We start from the raw sequence: 24251 nt of genomic DNA on the forward strand, positions 1-24251 counted from the left end.
TTTACCTTAAGTGGCAAAGGGACTTCGCAGATGCAGATGTGATAAAGGATTTTACGGTGGGGGAGATCTGGGTGGGTCTGAAATGAAGTCAAGTATTCCCATCAGAGGGAGACAGAAGAAGGACCTAAGGAACCCAAGATGGTGATACCAGAGTGATGTGCTTTTAGACAGGAGGGAAGAGCCACTAGCTAAGGATACAGACAGCCGCCAGAAGCTGAGGCACACGCCGTGGGCGAAGTATAGAGAAAGCCAGAACGTTCTGCCAGAGGCCCATGCAACTTCATGCTGTGTTTTACCTTGAGAATTCAAAGTTGCCCAATATCCATATACTTTACCTGCTGCTTCACACCTCTGGCACACGGTCACTCACAAGCCCAGTGGGGAAGTCTAGCCCTGCAGACAAGGAAGCCCGTGGCTTCTACAGGGCCCCTCTCAGCCCATCTTTTGACCTGACCAAACCATTTCCCCCTTTATACAGACTTCTTCCTCCTGGGAACATGGGTAAAATTAGCATCTCTAAAGGAGCGGCACCACTGTCTTGTACACAGCTCTAACCATAAGGGCACAGGAATAAAAAAGATAAGACTAATTTTATATGAAGTTTATTCTCAAAATATTTTTAAAAAAACTATCACACACCAAGAGACTAAGATGTTCACTCATAGTGCTTGTCTGCCTCAGTCTTTGACGGACACACGCCGCCACACGAGTAAGTGCCTCCCTCTCTAGCTCTACGTCACGCAAGGCAGGCAACACCGCCATCAACACCAGAGAAACCTCTGCCTGGCCACCTGGCCAGCATGGACTTCATCAGTTGATCGGGAGCCCAGATGCCAGAGTGAGTTTTTCAGGAATCTAGTATTGCTAGAAGAACTTCGCTTACACAGCAAAGGACACATACATCGGCCTCTTCTGTCCGGATCTGTCTCATATGCTTGGTGACTGCTGTGCAGGGACCCCCGGTGTGGCCTGGCGGGGCAGGGTGTACATGGCTCCCAAGAACTGGTCTGCAATCCTTCCTGCTTCTCGAAGCCCACTCAGCAGAGCACCATGGACTGTGGCTGGGTAGTTACGGATTGTATGCTCTCCAGCAAAGAAGAGTCTTGGAACTGGCTATTTCAGGAAAGAAATATTGAGAGAAAATCAGCAGGTTGCAAATACACCTCCATTCTTCTGTCTGAACGGCCAAATTCCTGTTGGCCTTTGAAGCTGACTCCCCCCACCCTCTGCCCTCTCCCATCATTTTACCAAAAAGGGTCTCCCTCAGTCGGCATTTTCTTAGAACTGAGAGGAGTAGGAAAGGGACAGTAAAGCTTAGTCCAGCCACAGTTGTAGAGTGATGCTTCACTGCCTCTGTTCTTATGTACAAGTTTAACTCTGGGGGACACCCCGTTCTCAAGCTTCCTTTGCTTCATACAGTACCTGCTGAGCAGGGGTGGGGGGGTGGGTCCTCACTGCTCTGACCCACGGAGAACACAGCATGTGTTCTTACTCGGAAAGCATTTGCCTCTCAGTACAGACGGGCCTTATTTGCCACAGGGTCCTGAGGAACATTCGCTCTTTGAAGCCAGGCCAGGCATCCTCTAGACAGGGGCCCAAGGTCACTTCTCAGGGGCGCACCCTGGAGGCCCCTAGTGTTGGGACCCGAAACAATCCTATCAGCCACTACAAAATGGTGGGGGGTGGGGTGGGGGGGTTAAAAATGTTTGATTTTGATAGGAACCAAGATCTGAATAAGGAAACAGTTATTAGTTGGTTTATACTCTGGATTCTTTCACTTTAGACTCATTCTGCCCAGATTTATAAAGTCAAAACGTGAGAAATCTGACACGATGACACGGTGTCCCCTGTTCCTCTGCTCTGGGTTATCTGAAAGGGTCCAAGGACAGGAGTAAGTCTGGAACAGTGAGAGGCATCTTTTGCCCTGAGATCCTGGAACACGAGCCCCTTCCCATAAGCCCAGGTACAGTTTGTCAGTTCCTCACCTGTGGGGCGCCAGGAATGGAGGGGCCGGGAGTGATGGGCTGAGCCATTAAATCATAGTCATTTCCAGATGACCCTGCAGCTACGTAGGAATAGGAGCCCCGAGCCCAGGGGTCAGCACGCCAGCGAGACACCACAGTTTCCTTGGGCTAAAGAAAAAGCCACGAGCAGAAGTTATCACTAGAGGCCAAGGACAAACCAGTAATCTCTGAAAGGTGGAAAAGCCGTGGTGAGTGGGGATGCAAGTGAGAGAGCTGGAGAGGCAGCAGACACGAGAGTGAGCCCAGTGGTGAATGCTGTTGCTTTAAAAGGTGCAGCAGAAAATGCCTTCAGAATGCGAGGAAGCCTCCATGTTGTACCCTTGTCCACGAATCCACAGATCTACCTAGGACTTAAATTCTCTTCTACAAGTTCACACAAAGCATTAATATGCCTCTTCTCAAAGGAATCTGAGGGTCTGTGTGTCAGTAGGCCTAAAGAGTAGAAAAAAGTTTCAAAAGATTCTCTTCAGACTTCCCCGAAGGAGTCCGGCCGCTTTGATGGACAGGTGGTGTGGGATGGAGGTGTGAGTCCCAAAACAGAGAACAGGCAAGCAGGCAAAGGCAGCCAAGACTTTCCGAATCCCACACTTACGGCACAAACTCCAAAACATAAGCATTCATGTAAATCCATACACCCTTTTCAATTCTGGCTGAGTGTCCTGACCAAGTGCTGTGCTGCAACCCAGGAGAGTATGTCAGACCCTGCGTGCCCCGCCCACTCACTCACCTGGGGCACTGCACTGCTACCGAAGATCCCTTTGAGAATGGCCAGGCATCGGCCCACAATCACATCGTCGCTTATGTTTTCCATGATGCCAGCAGCTTCTCCTGCCACCAGTGCCAACAGTATTGGAGCTAGGGGAACAGAAAGGACAATTCCAGGGTTTTCCTACAGGCTTCAACCAAGAACCCACAGTATTCTTGGTGCTCTGATAGCCAGTAAGTAGACCATGTACCACCTGTGACAAAAACAGCTGTTTCTGGCACAGCAACGTGAAATCTATCCCCGGAAGGGAGCGGGCAAACTTTAGTAAGTGAAGTGTGACTCATGTACTTCATGGCTTATAACTCTGCAGAATACGGAAGTCCGGAAGATGTAACTTCATATCTTGTTAATGAAAGAATACTAAGTATCCCATTGAGGCAAACAATTCCTAGCCCTGACCAATGCAGACAGCCCATGACAAGGGGCGTCCTTTCAGCTAACCCAGGCCCCGCCAAGCCCAGCGCCACCTCGACTCACCCGTCTGATAAACACTCATGCAGCAGATGTATGTGACAGGCACAGGAGTACATGCTGGGGTGCACATGCTATGAACTAGACTATATAGTCCATAGATAAAGAGACGCTCAGAATAAGTAACCACAGATATATAATTATGTATGTAACAGAAGCTCCTGAAGAAAAATAACAGGACGCAGAGAAAAGGCAGAGAATTTAGATTTGAAGCAGTGGAGGTATGTGTATCTTGGGAGTCCTCTTTGAAACAGTGACATTTAGGTGAGGACGTGACAGGCAGAGTAAGCCTCACTGGGAAGGAAGAGAAGAAGAAAAATAAAAACACTCCAGGTACAGCACTTCCAGGCAGGGGCCCTGAAGCAGAAAACAGCACGGTGCACTCCAGGGCCCTAGGGCAGCGGCAAGGGTGCCTAGCGCCCAGGGAGTGGATGGGGTAAGAGGGATGAACAACGAGGAAGCTGAGGGACAGGAGGGCCAGATTAGCGGGGCCTTCTTAGGAATGTCTGCAACAGAAAGCCCCTCACAAGACAGAAGGGGGGGGTGGCAAGGGGGGCAGTTAGTGCCTGCTGGCGACTGAACAGGTGGGAGGGGGAGGGGCCTGCACTGGGAGGTGAGCGGAGAGAGGCGGTGAGGCCAGCACGGACAGGACTCTGTGGCCTGGGCGGGGGAGGGATGTTGGGCAGGGGAAGGATGTTGGCGGTGCCTTCCGACACTGCTGCGCATGTCACACATGCTCTTCCCGCGATGAGGTGGGGCCCAAATATACTTTTTAAACCTCTGTATAGGATTCAGAGCAATCCAAACGCAGGAGAACGTACAACACAAGACAGGAGTTTCATAAATACACTCTAAGGTGATCAGAGACTCCGGGACAAGTCACATATGAGACTGGGACTAAGGAATACAAATTCCCTCCAGGAAGCCTCTCTGGGCTTGCCCCTCCTGGTGGGTTGAGTCCTCCTTCTGTGTTTTCCTGTGGAGCACTCAGGCCACCCCATCATCTACCGCATTTTGCTGTGTATAACGCACACTTTTTTACCCAAATTTCTGAGGAAAAAACAAGGATGTGCATCATACATGGGCAGTACTAATTCCATGGCTACAGAAATGCTTGTAATTCTTCTATGTATGCTTTTGTTTTCAAAGTATAACTTTAGAAAGCAGTAACAATATCCATTTGCAAAATAATACCCTGCAATGAGAATTGGTTTTGTTTCTAAATATAAATAAATAATTGAATTTTAAAAATTAAAATGAAGTATTTTTTTCCTGAACGTTTGGGCCCAAAAACATGGGTGTGCACTGCAGGCGGGAACGCACTACGCACAGCAAGATACGGTGCCACTGCTCTGTCCCGAGCCTGCCGGCCTCCTGTGTGTCCCCGCAAGTCACCTGCGGGCTCCCTGAAGGCAGGTTCCCCCCGCCATGCCCCCAGCACCGATAAGGGATTTTGCTTGTTGAGTAAATGAAAAATCAAGACATATATCTATGTGAGAAAAAACAGAATACTCCTAATTCTCTATTCCTGCAAGGACATGAGAAAACCTACAACTGGACAGCACTCACCTTTATAGAGGTTCCAGAAGAGGAACAGCTCACCCCGGCTGGCAGTCGTGCTGCCCACGTGCCCGAACAGATTGACACTCGGGTCCCAGAACACCCGGTCGAAACACAACACCACCTGCCAGAGAGAGGGAGCACCCGAGCTGGTGAGAGCCCTGCAGGGATATGGCTTTACGCACAGCTGTGCCTCAACAGGAAGTACTTCTTCAGACCTTACTTAAATTTCTTCTGATCTGCTCTTAACATAAGCCCTGAAATCCCGATTATAAACATATTACTTAAGACGACATCTAGAGCTCTCTTTTCACAGGCCTGGGTTTGTAAAGTGACCCCAAACACGAAGTCCTCAGGAACTTTAGGTATAATTAGGCGATGAAGTGAGGGGATGGACAGGCCTCGCTCCACAGCAACTCAGAGAGCGCGGCAAAAGGCACGGAGACGCAGACCCTCCCTGTCCGAGCAGAGGCGGGCAGACTGGATTTGGGCAGGGGCGTGAGAGGTGCGAGGGCAGGTTACCTTGTTCAGGTTGCCGAACCCCATCCTCTGGACTGCGGACGTTTTCCACTCAGGAAGCGGCGGCACGAACTGGACAGCCGGTGGCTGCTGCTTCAACACACCCAAGGGGAGGGTGCAGAGAACCGCGTCACATTTATAAATAAACGTCTGGCTCGTGGAGCGCGTGTTCACAGCTATCACTTCGCACCCTAAAGGGGTTCGAGGGAAAAGGCTTTACTAGTGGCGGGAATGGCACAGATAAGGGGGCCGAACACTCAGTGCACAGCAGGCTGCGTACGCCATCCCAGTTCATTCCTCGTCCAAGTCTATGAGGTCAGTTCTACCCATTTTTCATAGAAGAAAACTGAGGCAGAAATGAAGTAACAAAGGTAGTAAGTGCCAGGATTCACACTCTAGGAGTCAACTTCTGTTCTTATCTTCACCAACATACTACCTTACCTTTCTGGTACACTATGACCTTCTGGACGAATGAATAAAAGGACCTGATCATTTACCAAAGCTAAGTAAATTTAGACCAAAATTCAGAGTAAAATGTCCCAATAGAACCATCACCTCCTCTGCTGTGGGCAGGCGCTCGCTCTCTGAAGGACCGAGAGAAAATGATACCGGAAGCTGGCAGCATAAACCTAAGGACGCAGCTCTGAACCGTGGGGACTGCCGTTCTTAAGAATCCGTGGGCTCAGACTTGACCACAGAAAGACACTGCAGCTAGTTAATGTTATGTATCCTCATTTGTGCTGGACCTTTTCTTCATCAAGTGCCTATCTGTGCACATAAATAGTGCAGGTAAGTACGAGATCTCAGTACACGCCCGTTTTCCATGGTCACGGAATTAGAGAAAAGGCCACCAAGCCACTCTCCCTGTTCATCACCGGCATGCAAAGGGCTATTTCAAGGCTGCAGATCTTCCCACCACCGTCAGTTAGAAGCTGCCTCTGAAGGGAATTTAAATGGAAATCTGTTTCAGCGGCTTAAAAAAAATACTTGTGGTATGATCTTGGAAACTCTAGGGCAGGGGCCACGGAGGGCAAGAGCAGTGGCCAGGCACCATAAGGAGGTCCAGGTCATTAATTCCAACGGTGGGCTGGAACGCAGGTTCTCGGCACTCTGTATGAAAGGGGCCTGAAACCAGCAATGACGAGCACTGAGCCTCCTGCCACAGGAACGGGGCAGTTGGAAGTTAACTTAATAGCAGGACTGCACTCAGGACTAGAAAGCAGCCTGAGCCGTTCATCCATCTGAACAGGAAAAGCCAGCGTGGATCCGAAGGCCAAGATGCAAGATGGTGAAATAAACAGAGGTAGATCCACTGGACACTTAGGGGCCCAGATTCTGGTATTTAAGTCCATGCACAATTTGGAAATTAAAACCACCTCAATTTTCTGGTTTATACAATGATGAGGCTGGAACTTCCAAATACTCTATGGGCTCAATCCTTTGGTAAATGCAAATTTTTTAATTCGGAGTAGTAGTTTATAAGACATTCTATCAGGAAATGACCTAACACTTTTTGTACAGGTCCAACTCAGTAAAGGATCAGTACTGTGTTTCGGAGTTAAAGATTCCTCTCCGCAGCAGAGCAGCAACCCACCTGAAGCCGTGTAGCGGACCTGCCGAACCGCTGTATTCAACTTAATGTCCAGGCCTTCTGCTAAAGCCACGGGCACACAGGAGTAGCCGTTCCTCACTGTCAGGTGGCTGCCGGTGAACTCGAAGTCATCGTCCTACACAGGAGAGCAAAGGACCTATTCTCACATTTTCTTAGTGTGACTTACGCCCTTTATACTGAGTTCTGTAAAATAACCCTGAAAGCACCAGTTGGCGGAAACTGTCAATACCCTAAGGTAGAAATTAAAGAACAATCACTCCGTATTCAGCCTCGGATGCCCCAGGAAACTGAAGGGGAAAGGAAAAGAACGTCAGAATGCCCACACGGCCATCTTTGGGCAGTGAAATCAGGGCAGTTTCTTTTTCTCTGAGGTAGAGTTTTTCACACCAGGTCCAGACTATTCATGAGTGATGGAAGAGGGAAGGAAGCTGAGTCAGTACATCCACACGATTAGACATCTATGTTTTCGTTTGGTTTTGAATGCGTTACAGACTTGGTGGGATATCAGAATTGCTATCCTGATCGCATCTTCTTTTACCGAAGAACAAAATCGGTTTCTATTCCTTAAACTTACAGGTTTTAAAGTTAAGGAAGACCCCAAAACTAGAGACAGTTGAAGTAGAGTAGGCAAAAATTGGCCCAAGGCAGTTAATATAGTAAAGTCAAGATTTGGCCTCAAAGAATTCCCTGAATAATCTATCTATCTATCTATCTATCTATCTATCTATTTGCTTACTTACTTATTTACTTACTTTCAGGAAGAGGGGTAAGGAGGGAGAAAAGTGGGAAGAGAAACATTTTCTCTCCAGTGCCCCCATCTGGGGACCTGGCCCATAGCCCAGGCCTGTGCCTTGACTGGGAATCGAATCAGCGACCTTCCGCTTTGCAGGACAACACCCAACCCACTGAGCCACGCTGGTTGGGGCCCAAATGATGTTATTTCTTTGAATTTACTGAAAATTCTTTCATATAGAGAAACTTTTGAGACAACACAGTACTTCCAATTTCAAGAAATTCCTGGAGAAAACGTACCACACTTCTTAGGAATGAGAGAAAAACACGGGCTGGCAGCAGAAGCCCCTCTGCTCCTCAGTGCCTGATGGCCCATTCAAACCACCCTCGTTAGAAAACGCAACACAGTAGTAACACATGGACACAGACTGACACTCTGATGACAAATCAGTTCCTTGGAAGGTTCTAATTTAGCATTTACATGCAAAACCACAAAGAAACTAGGAACTAACAAATCCAATCCTCACTGTAATTCAAATACTAAAGAACATCAAGGTATATTCTAAAGATTATGAGTCAAAATAATCTTATTAGGAAAACGTAAAATAGAACTATATAAGTAAAAATGTAATATTTACTTACACACTGTCAGACTTGATTCTGATTGAAGTCTGAGATTTAGAGACGACTGGTCCATTCGATTATTTAAGAAGCCCCATGACTTCTCACCAGTTCAAAGGTAAACTGACCCTGCCATACTTAATGATGTGACAAAAGATCAAATCACGTTCAAGGGTAACAAGACAACATGAAGGGGACTATCCTCCCAAGTTGATCTATAGATTCAATGCAATCCCAATAAAAATCTCAGAACTTATTTTTATTAGAAATTGATAAACCAACTGTCAATTTTACTGGAAATACAAAAGACCAAAAATAGCCAAACCAATTTTAAAAGAACAGGACTTCCGCCAAGATGGAGAAGTAGGTGGAGGTTCCACCTCACCTCTGTGCACAACCAAATCTAAGAACAACTATTTTTAACAGCAGTCACAACCAAGCCACACGGAAAATCGACAATACGGAGTCCAAAGGACAACTAGATACTCGGCTAGACGGGTACGAGGAGCGAGGCCAGCAGCGGAGCAGGTTAGCAAGAAAACATTCCCGGGGCGGTGCGCGCAGGCAACCGAGGGCGCTGATCGCCAGCGAGCTAGCTGCCGGAGCGCACAGGGAAGAGGCACGGTGGGTCTGTCGGTCGCGCGCGCATTTACGCGTGGAGAAACCAGTGAGAAGGGAAACCCGCGCGGTGCAGCAGGCTCGCAAAATTAGGATCGGATAAGCAAGCCCGAGGCGTTTGAGTGACTGGATGCGCTGGGCTAGCGGAGAGGAACGCCATTGCTCCCTCTCTGACCCCGCCCCCCACACACAGCGTCACAAACCAGCGACCTGGGTCGCCCCGTCCTGGTAAACAACTAAGGCTTCGCTCCGCTCACTTAACAGCACGAATAGACCAAAAAATGGCTCTAGGACAACTTAGAGCCCCAGAACCGATAGACCTAAGTGATGAAGAAATAGCCAGTCTTTCAGATGCACAGTTCAAAACACTGGTTATAAAGATCCTTACAGAACTGGTGGATTTTAGTCACAAATTAGAGAAACATATGGAAGCTAAATTAATTGAAATGAATGCTGATACAAAAGATACCAATAGTAATGGAAAGAAAATTGGGATTCAAATCAAGGGAGAGGACCAGACGGAAGAAAAAAATGATCAAACAGAAAGGAATGAAGAAATAAGAATTCAGAAAAATGAGGAGAAGCTTAGGAACCTCCAGGACATCTTTAAACGTTCCAACATCCGAATTATAGGGGTACCAGAAGGGGGGAAAGGCACAACCACCAGTTGAAAAATTATTTGAACAAATAATAAAGGAGAATTTCCCCAAGATGGCAAAGGAAATAGACTTCCGAGAAATCCAGGAAGCTCAGAGTCCCAAAGAAGTTGGACCCAAGAAGGAACACACCAAGGCACATCATAATTACATTAGCCAAGATTAAAATGAAGGAGAGAATCCTAGAAGCAGCAAGAGCTAAGGGGACAGTCACCTACAAATACAAAGCAGTTCCCATCAAACTGTCAGCTGCTTTCTCAAAAGAGACCTTACAGGCAAGAAGGGGCTGGAAAGAAGTATTCCAACTCATGAAATCCAAAGACCTACAACCAAGATTGCTCTATCCAGCAAAACTTTCATTTAGAATGGAAGGACAGATAAAGTGCTTCTCAGATAAGACCAAATTCAAGGAGTTCATCATCACCAAGCCCGTATTATATGAAATATTAAAGGAACTTACCTAAGAAAAAGAAGATAAAAAAGATGAACAATGAAAGGACAGCAAACTTATAGTTATTAAGAACCATACCTAAAACAAAAGCAAACTAAGAGGACAGCTAGATCAGGAGCAGAACCATAGAAATGGAGATCACATGGAGGGTTAGCAACAGGGGAGTGGGAGGAGGAGAAGGGGGGAGAAGGTATAGAGAATAAGTAGCATAGACAGTAGGTAGAAAATAGGGGGAGGGCAAGAATAGTAGGGGAAATATAGAATGTAAAGAACTTGAGACATGTGGACATAAACTAAAGGGGGGGAATGGTTGGGGAGGTGGTGTGCAGCATGAAGGGGAATGAAGGGGGGAAATAGAACAACTGTAATGGCATAATCAATAAAATATTTTTGAAAAAGAAAAAGAAAATTTAAAAAAAGGCAAGCTGTAATCTGGTAAAAAATATTTGTAAAACATGAATCTGACAAATAAGTTGTATCCAGAGTTTAAAGAACATAATGAACTCTCATTATGTTCTTTAACAATTTAACAAGAGGACAACCAAAATTTTTAAATGGGCAAAAGATAGGAAAAGTCTTCTCATCAAAGAACTGACATATGAATGGTCAGTAAGTACATCGAAAATGCTTCACATCAGGTCATCAGGGAGAGGGAGACGCAGAGGAAAACCACAGGAAATGTTAGAATAGCTGAAGCGCTAAAAACTGGCGGCACTAAGTGCTGAGGATGAGGATGGGGAGAAACCAGAACCCCATACATCGCTGGTGGGTGGGAATGCAATTTGAAAAACAGTTTAGAAGTTTCTTATAAAACTTTATAAAAATCTACTTTCCATAAGATTCAGCAATTTGACTCCTAGATATTTATCCAAGAGAAAGACATGGACCAGCTTCAAGCTCATACCAGCTCCAGTCAGTCGCTGCCAGACGTGGGAATGGCCCACAGGCACCATCGAAAGGCCCATCTGTGACATACCCATATAATGGACATATAATGGACTTAACAGTAAAAAGGAACAAAATACTGACACACTCAAGAATGATGAACCTCAAAAGGGCAAGGGAACCTTTAAGGATGGTGAAATGTTCTCTTCTGGACAAAGACCAGAATTTGGTCTGGACTAATTTGATTTAGTCCAGATTTAGTTGTGGTGGTTTGTGACTATATAGTTTGGCAAAGCTAAACTGTTCACTTAAAATGGGTGAGCTTTGCCCTGGCTGGTGTAGCTCAGTGGATTGAGTGCGGGCCTGTGAACCAGAGTATTGAGGTTTGATTCCCAGTCAGGGCACATGCCTGGGTTGCAGGCCAGTTCCCAGTAGGGGACACATGAGAGGCAACCATACATTTATATTTCTCTCCCTCCCTTCCCCTCTAAAAATAAATAAATAAAATCTTTTAAAAAAATGGGTGAGCTTTGTTGTATGTAAATTATCTTCCTTAATAAAGCTGTTTAAAAGCACACATACAAAGTTTAGCTTAGGAGCCCTTTTCAAGGCATACAAGTAAATGATCATTTTTTTACCTGATCCCAATGTTTGAGGGAGAGTGTAGACAGAGGTGTGGCATTAGCAAACTCAAGGTTTGCAAAATGCCAATCAAGTATCTGTCGGTCTCTTGACGAGAGATACACGTCACTGCAAAATGAGAACAAAGAAGCACAAGGTTATTAAAGGACTTTACTAATGTGCTCAATGGGCTGATGTGGGTTATCTCACTGAGTATGTGACCATCTAAACCTGGCACTGTTCCTTACATGAAGTTCTAGGTCAAAAAGTAGAACCTGATCTGTCTTATTAACCCCTTCAGTCATGTGCCTAGGGCAGTGCCAAGTTCACGACATAAAGCAAATTACAATCAGGCCTCATTTGTCTTGGGAAAAAAAGACCTTTTTTATATGGTTACTTTGCATTATGAAAGTATATTCATAGTAAAAATTTTTATTTTATAAAGAAAGCATGGACCCTGGCTGGTGTGGCTCAGTGGACTGAGCAAGGGCCTGCGAACCAAAGGATCACTGGTTCAATTCCCAGTCAGGGCACGTGCCTGGGTTGTGGAACAGGTGCCCAGTAGGGAGCACTCAAGAAGCAACCAAACATTGATGTTTCTCTCCCTCTTTCTCCTTCCCTTCCCCTCTCTCTAAAAATAAACACATCTGAAAAGAAGAAGAAGAAGAAGAAAGCATGGGCACTCCTGACTGTGGGACAGAGCAGGTGTATCTGGAGGCCAGAGCAGCATGGAGGAGCACAGTGTCAGCACGTGAGTGTCACCATCAAGACCCAACAGAAATAACAGTGTCACACGTTCCTACTCCCTAGAACTATGGGAATTTGAAGCAGCAACACCTTCGAGGCCACTCAAAGACGATGATTCTGATTTGCTACACTTTCATTTGAATACCAGATTTTATGAAGACTATCGAAGGCTCTGGGACAGTCTCACACACTGAAACGAGAGTCGGGGGGGATTTAGGAGAAGCACAGGTGACCACTGAACAACTCGGGGTAAAGGGCACCCACACTGCTCTCTCCAAAATGTCTGGATTAGCTTTTGACGACCCTGAAACCTAACTGCCACTGGCCTACTGCAGACAGGGAGCCTCACCAATAAGATAAATAATCAATAACACATATTTGTATGTTATATGGATTATACACTGTATTCTTACAATAAGAATACAGAGAAAAGAAAATGATAAGGAAAATATGTACATATTACTTTATGTACTCATGACATATTTTTCTAAGTTTTTCTAGATTTCTAGGCTACACAGTTGTCTGAACGTTTTTTCAAACTGTTGAAATCTCCAAAAAAATTCCCAATATATTTACTGCAAAAATGCACACAGAAGTGGCCTCGAGCGAGCGGTTCAAACCCGTGTTTTCAAGGGTAAACTGCAGTCCACACGCACAAATACCTTCCATCCCTTCAACACTGTGCAATCCACTCACTGGCCATGAGTAAACCATGGTTCTTGGTAACTTAACAGAAAGGACAGTAAAAGCTGGCTCTCTGAACATCTGTCTGCTTTTCTTACCTTGGGGGGTTGGCTTCCAGTTCTTGAAGTTTTTCTTCTAGCTTTCCTTGTGTTTCAGCTAACTCATCATATTCCTGATAAAATTAAGAGAACCAGTTGATCGGGACACGTCAGAGATCCACCTAGTTTTTATTCCACAAAATGCAAGGTCCAGACCACTTCTTTACCCACGTCGTATCTGCTTAAGGCTGGGTCAGGGCTCAGAGATGGGTGTTTTTGGAGGCAAGCTATAACTGAGCCTGGAATTAAGACTGGGGTGGGGGAAACAGTGACTACTTCCTATGCATGTACCGCATCCCCAGACAGAGTAAGCACTGTAGATACCCTATGGGTGAGTTAGCACGAGCACCATGGCACAGATGAGGCGATCAGGGAGCCCGAGGTCACGTGGCTAGGCGTGGCTAGGTCACAGATTTCAACCAGACAATGGGACTCCAGACGCCTTAAGTCCACGCTCATTATCATTAGGCTAAACTGTCAGCGATAAAATATACCAAAGGCTAAAATGAGATGTAAGTAAGCTAAAGGATGAGATTATAAAAACAAAGTAGGAGTTCTGTAGAAAAAGTCTATCTCAGACCAAGCTAACCCATTAAAAATAAACCCCACAGCTCCTGTGTATCAAACTGTTTTCTTCTTACTATAAGCGCCTGTGATTGGCTAGTGGCTCTCTCCTTTCCAGAGTTTCTCAGGATTCCCAGCAAAACCAACCAGGCACTTGGGCACGCATACCACACCTTGCACAGGGCGGTCAGGTCCCTGTGTTTGCTTTTCACTAAGAACTCTGCAGTGATGTCTCTGGGTGGCTTGACTTCAGACGCCTCTTTGTATTGCTGATGGAGTTCTTTAATTTTCTCTTTCAAATTTACCATCTAGAAGGTAAAAACACAGATTCACCACTGCAGACAGTGACGTCATTCATCTCTAAATCCCATGCTTTGGCTCCTTGCCTGGAATGCTATTATACCGCGCCAGGACAGGTCCTTAGGATTCTTAAACAGCTCTCTACACCAGGACGTTTTAGAAGGGGGGAAATCCTACATGGCTTGATACACATGTATCACATCACGAGCAGGTAAGTGAGACTGGTTCTGTCTTCCAAAACAAATGGGAGAACTAGCAGTGTCCCATTAATTTAAAAAATTATACACACATGTACAAATTTAATTTCCAGGGAAAACAAACTGCCATGATTTGTTTTTTAAACACATGAAATGTCAAGTCATCACACTAAGCACCCAAGGAGCCATTCCCGAGGTGAGCCGGGCAGGTTGCTGGCGGCACCACAGTGGACGGGGTGACGCGTAAGCTCGGGACAGGCCCGGCCACCCTGCCGGCCCCCAGCTGCCCTCTCCGTCTTGTCCACACGCGATCCCGACGGAGGGGCTGCACGCGTCGGGATCGCGTGTGGACAAGACGGAGAGGGCTGGAGGCCTCTTTGTTCGGCAGTATGAAGAACTGAGACACAGTGAGTGAGGCAGGAGTCCAGGGGCACAAGATGCACCCAGATTTTGCACGAGAACCCCGACACGTAGGGGCTGCCCCACCTCGTATTTCCTCCCCGGGCTGGTGTTGTATTTGAACTGACAGGATGAGGAGAAACGAAGTTTCCTAGTCTGGCGCCAGGGCTCTGGACGGTGGCGGTAAAAAGCCCTCAACAGACACAACATTTGGCACAAATGAAATAACCAGGGCAATGAATTGTTGTCCTGGTTGCTGACTGTTGGTCCCTGTCAGGGGAAGCTTGACCCCTGGACGGATGGTTTCCCTTTCATCCCAGAATTCAGCAGAGGTCACTGGGTCAGCTTTGCAAGAGCCAAAGGGAACCAACCTGACAACGGTTTACGAGTAATGCCACACTGAAGACTGACAGATAAAGTGGCCTTTTTTTTTTAAGATTTTATTTTTATTTTTAGACAGAGGGAAGGGAGGGAGAAAGAGGAGAGAAACATTGACGTGAGAGAGAAACATCAATCAGCTGCCTCTTGTACGCTCCCAAATGGGAACCTGGCTTACACAACTCAGGCATGTGCCCTGAGAATCAAACCTGCGACCTTGCAGTTTGTGGGATGATGCCAACCCACTGAGCCACACCAGTCAGGACTGAAACAGTGCCTTTGGCCAGTCGTTTTTCTTAAAAGTAAAGAGTCCCAGGGCTTTTTAAATCTCTAAATTAAGAAGGGGTGTCTGACATACAGCCCCAGCATGGCTATGAATGTGGCCTGATACAAAATTGTAAATTTACTTAAAATCGTTTTCTTCCCGCTCATCAGTTTTCATTAGTGTTTGTGTGTTTAATGTGTGACCCACTACAACTCTTGGGCCACAATGGAACAAGTGTCTTCTTCTTCCAGAGATGCCAAAGACCGGATACCCCGAAGGCTTTTCCCCCTAGGTACTTTAGCTACAAGGAAAACAGACAGAATTTCACCTTATTAAGAAGCTCTTTCAATTCCTCCTGAGTTTTCACTATCTTCTTCCAATGTTCAATCTGCTCATCTTTGACGTGCTTTTCTTGTAACCTAAGAGAGACAATCGGTGTGACATACTTTGTGACATAAGACTGGACAACTTTGTGACATAAGACTGGTATCCACCAAAAACACTCAAGAGTATCAAGTATCAAGGCCCACGAAAATTTCTAATACTTTGGAATAAGAAAGTTAGCAGGTGGCAAGTTATTTTCTAGGCTGTTAAATACAATTTAATGCCATAAAAGTGAATTTCAGAATTGAGAGGGGCCTTACATATCACATAATTATTTTAAATGGTCTTACTTTCAGATTTAACTGTTTCACATAAGAGTAAGTGGAAATTAGCTCAAATGAGACTTGATGGAAAACTTAAAACAAAAGAAGCAAATCTCTAAACAGAACTCACTAGACAATAAGTAGTGTCAGAGTACTTACTGAATGACAACTTCCAGTGCCTGGCCAAGGGACACAGGCTTATTATTGAGGACATTGAAGTCTAGCTGATGACTAAGGTAAGATGTAGCTTCTAGCAATCGGTTAAACTCTTGCTCTACCATTTCATCTTTCTCTTTAGGAACCTGAAAATCCGAAGTATAGCAGAGTTGGTCCTTATGAGACTAAACATAACCATCAATGAAAACACAAATGCCATATGATTAAAAGGTCAAAACATGTATCTCAAAGGGAAAACCTTTGAGGACAATGATTCAGACTTTCTTTTCTATGAAGTGGTCAGTCCTACTAAATGAGATATGAAATGTTTTTGGCACTGTTATTTCTTCTCCCGATCTTGCACTCCGAGACGGGACTCAACCTCTGTGAGCAGCCCCTGGGTTCACACTGACGCTGGCTGAAGTTCGGTGGAGTTGACGTGCATTGAGGTAAGCTGGGCGGACATGCAAACAACAGCTAGAACAGTCCCAGAGAACAAACACTGTGTTGAAACACCTGAGGACCTTCCAGAAAAGGGGCAAGATGGACAAACAAGAAGCCTGAAGTGTCTGCTTCCCCTCAAAGACAACAGAATTTAAGATGGGAGCAGGAAAGACAGAAGTGAAATTCATGGTTATTAATAAGCTGTTAATTTGCAGAGTGATGATGTTTTAAGGCACCAGTTACATTCAGAGTTGAACTTCTGAAGCTCAGAGTATAAGTGCCTGAGGCACAGGTCTGCTCACTACCGTGGAGGAAGAGAACAGACTGCAGAGCAGGTCGTCAAGCTGCAAGACCATCATGCTCCCATCCCTGCTGTGCCCCTGCCTACTGATACCACCAGCAGACATGAATCCCTCTGCTGCTGCTAAATTCAGCCCCAAAGTAATTCATGACGGCAGTGCGGGGAGGCAAAAGCATGCCTAACGCAAGCATCTCTTGCCATAAGCTGGGCATCAACTGGGAAATAAGACTTAGAATGTGAATTCCACTTTACAGTCAACCTAAAACTGGTAACGAGAAAATAAAACATTAAAGTTCCCATAAACACTACGGCCAAGGACGTGATCCTTTCCAAGCAGAGGTAACTGATTATGGACAAGATCATCACAGTAAGACTCTACTTCTTAGTTTTTGTCCTTTCCAATTAAAAAGATGCTTTTGACGCACAAACCTCTGCCCCTTCACTGAAAAATCACACAAGTGAAACTGTAAGAGCCATGGGGTGGCAAAAAGAATGCAGCAAGAAGTACAACCTACACCAAAAACAGAAAGGGGGAGGGACTGCAACTGTCCCTTAAAACTGTAAATATGATGGATGCCACAACTGAGTCAATCAAAAGTGTATTTTAAAGCATCAAGTTCCAAAAGATCACACATAGGAGAGACCAGGAAATCTTTATGAATTAGAGAATCCTCCTAAGCCCCAGAAATAAACTCCCCCCAAGAATCTTCTGGCTTATGTAGAGAAATAAGGCAGAGAATTCGGCTTTGGATGCTTGGTGACATTTATGTATTGGTGCCTAGGATTCAGGGGAGCAAACACTTAGGACCACCTATCCAACTCCACGGCCAAAGAAAGGCACTCCTGGTGACAGCTCTACCTGTTCTGAGTACACAGCTATCAGAGCTGATGAAAGAAGCCATCTTGCCGGGAAGTTCATTTCCTTGCTCATCAGTTACTTTTCCTCATCAATGTGATGGTCACGATGCTTAAAGCAATGCTGAACTTGTGCTTGGTGGAATTCCTGTAATGAGCTACAAGATGGTTCTAGAAACTCTAAATTTGGTGTCCCTTTAAAAGAGGCAACAATTACATTTTCAATGAATATCTACAGCTCTGAAATCTTTTTTTTTTAAATTGAAAAAAAAATCCTCCCTCGAGGGTATGTTTTTGGGTTTTGTTTTTTGGGTTTTGCTTTGAGAGGGAGGAAGGGGGAAGAAAGAGAAAGAGAGAAACGTTGATACGTTGCTTCCAGCACACACTCCGACTGGGGATCAAACCTACAGCCTTTGGGGCACAGGGTGATATTCCAAGCAACTGAGCCACCTGGCCAGGGCTATAGTCACAAGATCTGAATGGATCAGGGACCCCATGTGCATGACCGCTCTTCCTGGAGTACGAAGAGGTGGTATTCCTCCTCTTATGGGGCTTCTGAAATGCCTAGCAAGGACACGCGATAGCAGCAAGAGGGACCGCAACACATACGCCTCTCTGGTAGGGCAGAATGTACCAACACACGAGTGTGCAAATGGTACAGATTAAAGCTTTTCCAGTGTTGACTGGATGGCTTGCTACAAACAAACTTTAATCTTCGCAGCTAGAGTGACAGTCACATAGGGAAGCTCATACTGAAAAATACGCAGGACTCAGGCTCAGAAACTGGCATCCAGGGTGGGGAGCGGAGAAATATTTAAAGGGACACTGTCAAGGTTACTGGGACCAAATTCGACCTTTTGTTTCTTCCCTGTGTTTGCTGAGCCGCCCACTTGACTCATTACACTTTCCCCTTTAGTCCACCCATAACCCCCACAGAAACCCCAACTTTTTACATGCGCTTTCAATGAAAAAACTGAGATGGCACCAGCCCAACATACAGGTGCAAATCTACAACAAACCAGTGTGAATGTGTGATGGAGAGGACCTTTGGAACAGAGAGACTTAAGTTTTAAGCTTTTAATGGGTTACTGTAAACAGTGAGGAGAATGATTTAAAAAATTATGAAAAGAATACCTTGACAGTGTCCTTTTAACCAGTGCAGCAGAGAGAGAAATAAACTGTCAATAGCAGCCCACGAGCCAGGTCAAGTCCCATTTTGCACGACGGCAGTAGAGCCCGGCCCCACGCACAGCACGACAAGCCCTCCGCCAGCTCAGAAGCGCAGCCGCCAGAGAAAGAGGGAACAGACTGCACAGAAACCCAAACAGGAGAGTCAAGGCAGAGAGACGGGCAAAAGAAGGCCAGTGTGGGGGGGAGGGTGGGGGCAAAGGGAGATGGCATCGAAAGCAGTGAGGAAGAAAGCAAACTTAATAAAAGAGACAAAGAAACACACACCACTGACGAGAACAACGATGAACAGAAACCAACCCAAAAGGTCGCTGCCACGAGTGACAGGCACTGGACGACACGGCTGCACCCCGGCACACCGCCCTCACCCGAGGCTCCCTCGGGAGGCCGTGAGAGCAGGGGGCAGCCAGGCCCACCGCGCTCTGCCCACGGGACAGGCATGTTGCCAGTGAGAACAGGGATAGCTTGGAAACATTTATTTTTCCCCATTAACTTTAAAATTCCCCTCTGAAATTTAACATTTGGAAACCAGTAAATAAAACACTTGTCTATTAATCAATATCGACTGGGCAAAAAATGAAATGTGTTGTTGATATCTTTAAATTCTGAATCTGTCTCTAAAATTAAGCTATTAGATATGTACTGTGACACAACCAGACAATGAAAAGAACATGTGCAAACAAAAACCTAAGCTCCTAACTATCTGTTTCAGGTCCCCCTTTCCTCTCGGTGAGAACCACAAATTATGGAAAGGAGTTGAAATGCTAGCAATCTCTAAACACAAGAGGCAATAACTTTATTGCCATTCCATTCCAGGTTCTTAAACTGCATCTTGGGAAAGAACTTGGCAAATGGTCACAAAGGGTTAAGCACCATGTGAGCCAGGAGCCAGGGTTTCCGTATGGCAACACAGCCAGAGCAGGTTGCAGCCAACTAAGCATGGGGGAAAGGGCCTTTGATAGTTTTCTAGTGAAAAATTTAAAAGGATGCCGTTTGAAACAGATTGTGATACAACTTATCAAAGCCACCTCATTTCCCTACAACAGGCTCCAGATAAAATAGTTCCTTCAAGAACAAGAAAACGCGGTGAGTCTCACTGCCCTATGCGGGTACAATCCGATTGTCTGGGTCCTGTACACTACACGGAGCATCCCTGAACCTGGCTGAGGGAGGGGCAGCCTCTGCACCTGACCCGTGCAGAATGAATTTTTGGAGAGCCAGGCAACTCTCTGGACAGGATCCCCGATCCTGCAAGAAGTCATCTCAAAGAAAGAACAACTCGCCTTAGTTCTACCTCTGGCTGCCTTCTACCACCACAAACTCTTTAAGTCTTCAAAAGCATTACCTCACGTCTAGTCCGTGTTAAGTTCTTAAGCAGCAGAGCAGAATGGAGCTAACTGCAGCTAGGTTACGGGTTCAGATTCAGCCACAGAAATCCTCAAAAAGAGTAACACATTGCAAAAAGCTGTAATGGCCAAATCTGGCCAACAGAGGCCACAGTTGATCTCTACCTCTCCCAACCTCTGGCAGTTTTACTGTGATGAAACAAAAGATTAAGATTAGTTTCTTTGGTAAAACCTGGAAGAAGAAATGTACATCAGAACAGTGTCTAATTCAGATTCCCAAATGGGTAAGGAAAATGAGATACAGCTGTTACCCCTAAAGGGAGACTAAGAACAACAAGCATGTCCTCAGTCCAAATAAAATGTAATGTCATTCTATAAATGAAAGCTGTTACCTTTAAACTCACAGGGAACTGTTATGATAATGTGAATACCAGACTTCACTAACACGTGACTGGCTATGCGGGGAGGGCACGCACTGGCCATTCTGGCACACAGTAGCAGTGCTCTGTAAATTCCTGTTACACGAACAGATTGATACAGTCTAGACAGGCAAAGTTAGCATTATAAATACATTTGAGGGGAAAATACCTGTTTGCAACTTCAGGAACATTAAAGGAAGGTAGGAGATTTTTTACATTTATAAAAAGCAGGGACTGGCGGCCATGATTTTAAGGATAGAGAAAGAATGGCTTCAAGTACCAAAGATGTTTCTACAAAGGAGGACAAAAGCTGAAAACGCCAATAGGCCCGTGTCAAAAGCACAATGCCCTGAGCACCGCTCTCCATGAACACAAGTGAAAACCGGCTCCCTCACCACAGACACTAAGCATGTCCAGTCAATGGCTTTTGTAAAAGACCTGGCACCTGTGACCTTTCCAGTGTTTTCTTCCGTACAGCCATTCGAGAAAATCAGTATCTGTTTTTCCAAGTGGTTTCTGAGTCTTCGGATCTCATTCAGTAACAACTCTAAATGTCTCATTGTGATGCAGAATGCGAAGCATGGTAGGAATGTGGTTAGGATACCTTTTATTACTCAAAAGAAGTAAAACCCAAACCAGAATCTCAAGTTCCTGAGTTACTGGCTGGGGTACAGGAGATGCAGAAAACATTTAGTCATTTCCCCCACTCCCCCATCAATCCATGTTTGGAGTCTCCTTATGGGTGACTCTCCAAACGTTCCTGAACTATTTATGACCCTACTTCCCAGCCTTCTCCACATTCACTCAAAGTTGACTGAAGTGTAGTTCGGAGTATAACTCCCTCATCGGTCACACCAAGGGAGGCTGCTATAGTAACTTTGATCGCTTCCGTAGCTAGAAGACACTCCTATTTATAGGGTATCCTGTGTTAGAACCAAATAGGGAAACCCCTGTTTTAGTACCCAGAGCCATAAAATAAGCTTTCCCTGTCAAAAACACACACAGAAACTAAATATCCTAGCTGTCAATGCAGGACTAGACAGAACAGAGAAGTAAACTTTCAGAGGTTCTTGGGATTAAAACAAGACAACAAAACAAAAACCACCTGCTATGTATTTTTTTTCCCACAGCAGCAGAATGGCTGAGTCTGGTGACATGTCCTTAGGAGAACAGTGCAAGGGGTGTTTATACCTCTGGGTCAGTTGGCCGCTGGCCTTGAGAGGATGAGAATCTATCTCTATGCACTAACAACAGGGCCATCACATTGCCCTCTTTTCCACTAAGGCGGTCCACAAATAACAGATGAACACAGCACCCCCCAATTTGACAGTTTACTGATGAAAAACCGATGGCTGGGTGAGCATCCATCTAGGTGGGCCTCACTGCCTTCTGAGAGCTGCTGGTAAAAGAAAGCTCTTTGAAAAGGAGACCCTGCTGATGCAGTCACACAGCCATCAGAGTTACACACACTTACCCCTGTGCCCCACCTTCCGTGAAAAATCAGCCAGGAATAAGCCCGAGAATGAGACAGAACCCCAGGCAATGGATCCTGGCTTTAAAACTTACAGACTTAATGTAATGACCTTAAACAAACATTTGTCCGACCTTCAGATTCTTCCCCTGCTAAATGGGAGAATGAGTCAACTCACCAACTTAGTCCTTAAATTTCTAAATTGTGGTTACAGGCATAAATTAATGGGGCTCTAAGTTCTTACTCAGTACTTGTCCTATAAACTAAAAGCCAGTCTTCAGGTTAACAGCTGTCCATTCATACTCTGAGCAGGACTACTGGGAAAAGTCAGAAACATTAGTACCCCTTCTTAGGTTTAACTAACTTAAGGCAAGTAGAACTCAACACTGCAAAGAATTTTACCCCGAACTTGAGAATGCTGAAAAAACCTTCCTTACTACTTGGCTACTGCACCAAATAGAAATATACTAACTTGGAAAACTAGAAAGATCAGAGTTGAATGACAAGTACAAGTTTACTTGAAAAAATAATCCTAGCACACAAAATGCTGAAAACCACCTACCTGCTTACCAGATGCTTACTGCAGCACTACTCAAAGGGCGCGTCCCTGGTGAGATGAGAAGCTCATGCCAGAATCTAAACTAACACACCACTTCTTTCAATGAGGATCTGGCTACCAACAAAAGTCATCATCTGAACGAACAGTGTGGTTAAAGATGCGGTTTATTTCCACTCTGGAGCCAGTTATGAACCTCACCCCACTGTGGCAACCAACAGTTCACAGACTGGCATCTGGTTAAAGGCCACACTTGAGGGGAATACTGGTATACTATTTAGAAACAAACTGGTATACTAGTTTAAACAAAACTTTTTAAACAATATGTTAAAGCTTATCTAATACCAAGGAAAACAGACAATTTCTCTGGATATCTCTACCAAAAGAAAAAAAGCTTTCCTTTTACTGTTAAGACTAAATGAACTCAGGTGCTCTACACTCAGAAAAATCTGAGTAAAAAAGCAGTGTCTCAACGATCAGTGATACTCTTTGGCTTGGATTCCATTGCTGCTTGAGGACTGAAGCAATATGCACTCCAGAGGCCTCGCTTCCTCAATTCAATTCTCTAAACCACTGCCTGTCTACCTAAAACACCTTTCTGTCCAGGTTACTTCCCCTGCACTAGCCCTTGTGACGTCCCAACCTACAAATCAGCCCAGTAAGCAACAGCCTCCACCCCAAACTTCGGCTTTGCACCACCAGCCCTTCACCAATGTGTGTGGTCCCATACTCCTTCAGTGACTTCTCTTATACTTTCTCCTGTCTCCATCCAGTGCCCTTCCCTCCACAGCCACGTGTTGAAAGTCCTCACCCACCTGCACAATCGCTCTCCTTCCCTCTGAATCTCTCCCTGCCACTCCCCTTCCACCTCCAGAGATGCTCTCTCTGCTCTTCAGTAGCAACTGATCCTTCTACTTAACACTGGCTAATCTGCCTTGTCTCTGTGTTACTGGAATGTGTGTGAGTAATATGCTTGGGTGGCAAAATGATGTTGATTTTAATGAGTTATTATTACTGATGCTCTTGAGTTCATAAGGTGTCTGGAGTCACTAGAACTTAAGCTCCTTGAGAGCAGAGAATACACCTTTGGTGCTGAGAACAGGGCCTACATTTTGGCAAATGTTCAACAAAAACTTGTTGACTGACTGTGATTTGTTTTAAAATACTCAGACCCAAAAGGGGCCTGGACAGATGAAATAAGACTGGAATGAAAAAACAGAAGTCCATTATAGTATTCTTTCTACTTCTGTTCTCTTCTGAACACTTCCATAGTAACACGCTGGGAAATACTTATTTGTGCAAAAGCCCCACTGCACTGTGGCATCTTACGTAGCGGGGAGTGTCTTACTTAACTCTATACCCTTTGTAGGTCTTTGCAGAGTACTGAAAATGTACTGAATTGTTGAGTTAACCTCTACTTCATCATTTTTCATCTCTCATTCTGTTTTGTTAATTCTGCCAGAGGGTGCCCCCACCCCACTCCACCCCCCAAAAAAACATGGGAGGAAATTTAGATCCAGAATGGAAAAGATGGGAACCAAAGGCATTCCTTGAAAGCCTGCCGTCTCTGATATGAACCGCACAACACTTCCAGGTATACAGGAAGAGATTATAATGTCCCCTGGGACCTAAAATTGGAATCTTACCCCTTCTAGTAACAACAGCTAAACTGCCAAATACAAAGCAAATCTCCTCTTCCT

The 24251-nt window shown here is 45.3% G+C and overlaps 1 protein-coding gene across 2 annotated transcripts in view; it reads right to left on the minus strand.

Annotated features, from left to right (window-relative positions):
• Positions 1-586: 586 nt before the first annotated feature.
• Positions 587-24251, minus strand: part of KDM1A (lysine demethylase 1A) — a 54886-nt gene continuing 31221 nt past the window's right edge. For both annotated transcript variants that reach the window (XM_037135997.2, XM_037135996.2), the window contains 11 exons: positions 15975-16117; positions 15497-15587; positions 13803-13937; positions 13066-13139; positions 11554-11665; positions 6935-7067; positions 5344-5531; positions 4831-4945; positions 2752-2879; positions 1986-2132; positions 587-1113 (listed from right to left, as the gene is read on the minus strand). In XM_037135997.2, coding sequence (XP_036991892.2) covers positions 928-1113; positions 1986-2132; positions 2752-2879; positions 4831-4945; positions 5344-5531; positions 6935-7067; positions 11554-11665; positions 13066-13139; positions 13803-13937; positions 15497-15587; positions 15975-16117 — 1452 coding nt within the window. In that variant the 3' untranslated portion in view covers positions 587-927. The remainder of the gene's footprint in view (positions 1114-1985; positions 2133-2751; positions 2880-4830; positions 4946-5343; positions 5532-6934; positions 7068-11553; positions 11666-13065; positions 13140-13802; positions 13938-15496; positions 15588-15974; positions 16118-24251) is intronic.

The sequence above is a fragment of the Artibeus jamaicensis genome, unplaced genomic scaffold (genome assembly GCF_021234435.1).
Source record: "Artibeus jamaicensis isolate MK-2021 breed Jamaican fruit bat unplaced genomic scaffold, CSHL_Jam_final scaffold_847, whole genome shotgun sequence".
Taxonomy (NCBI): domain Eukaryota; kingdom Metazoa; phylum Chordata; class Mammalia; order Chiroptera; family Phyllostomidae; genus Artibeus; species Artibeus jamaicensis.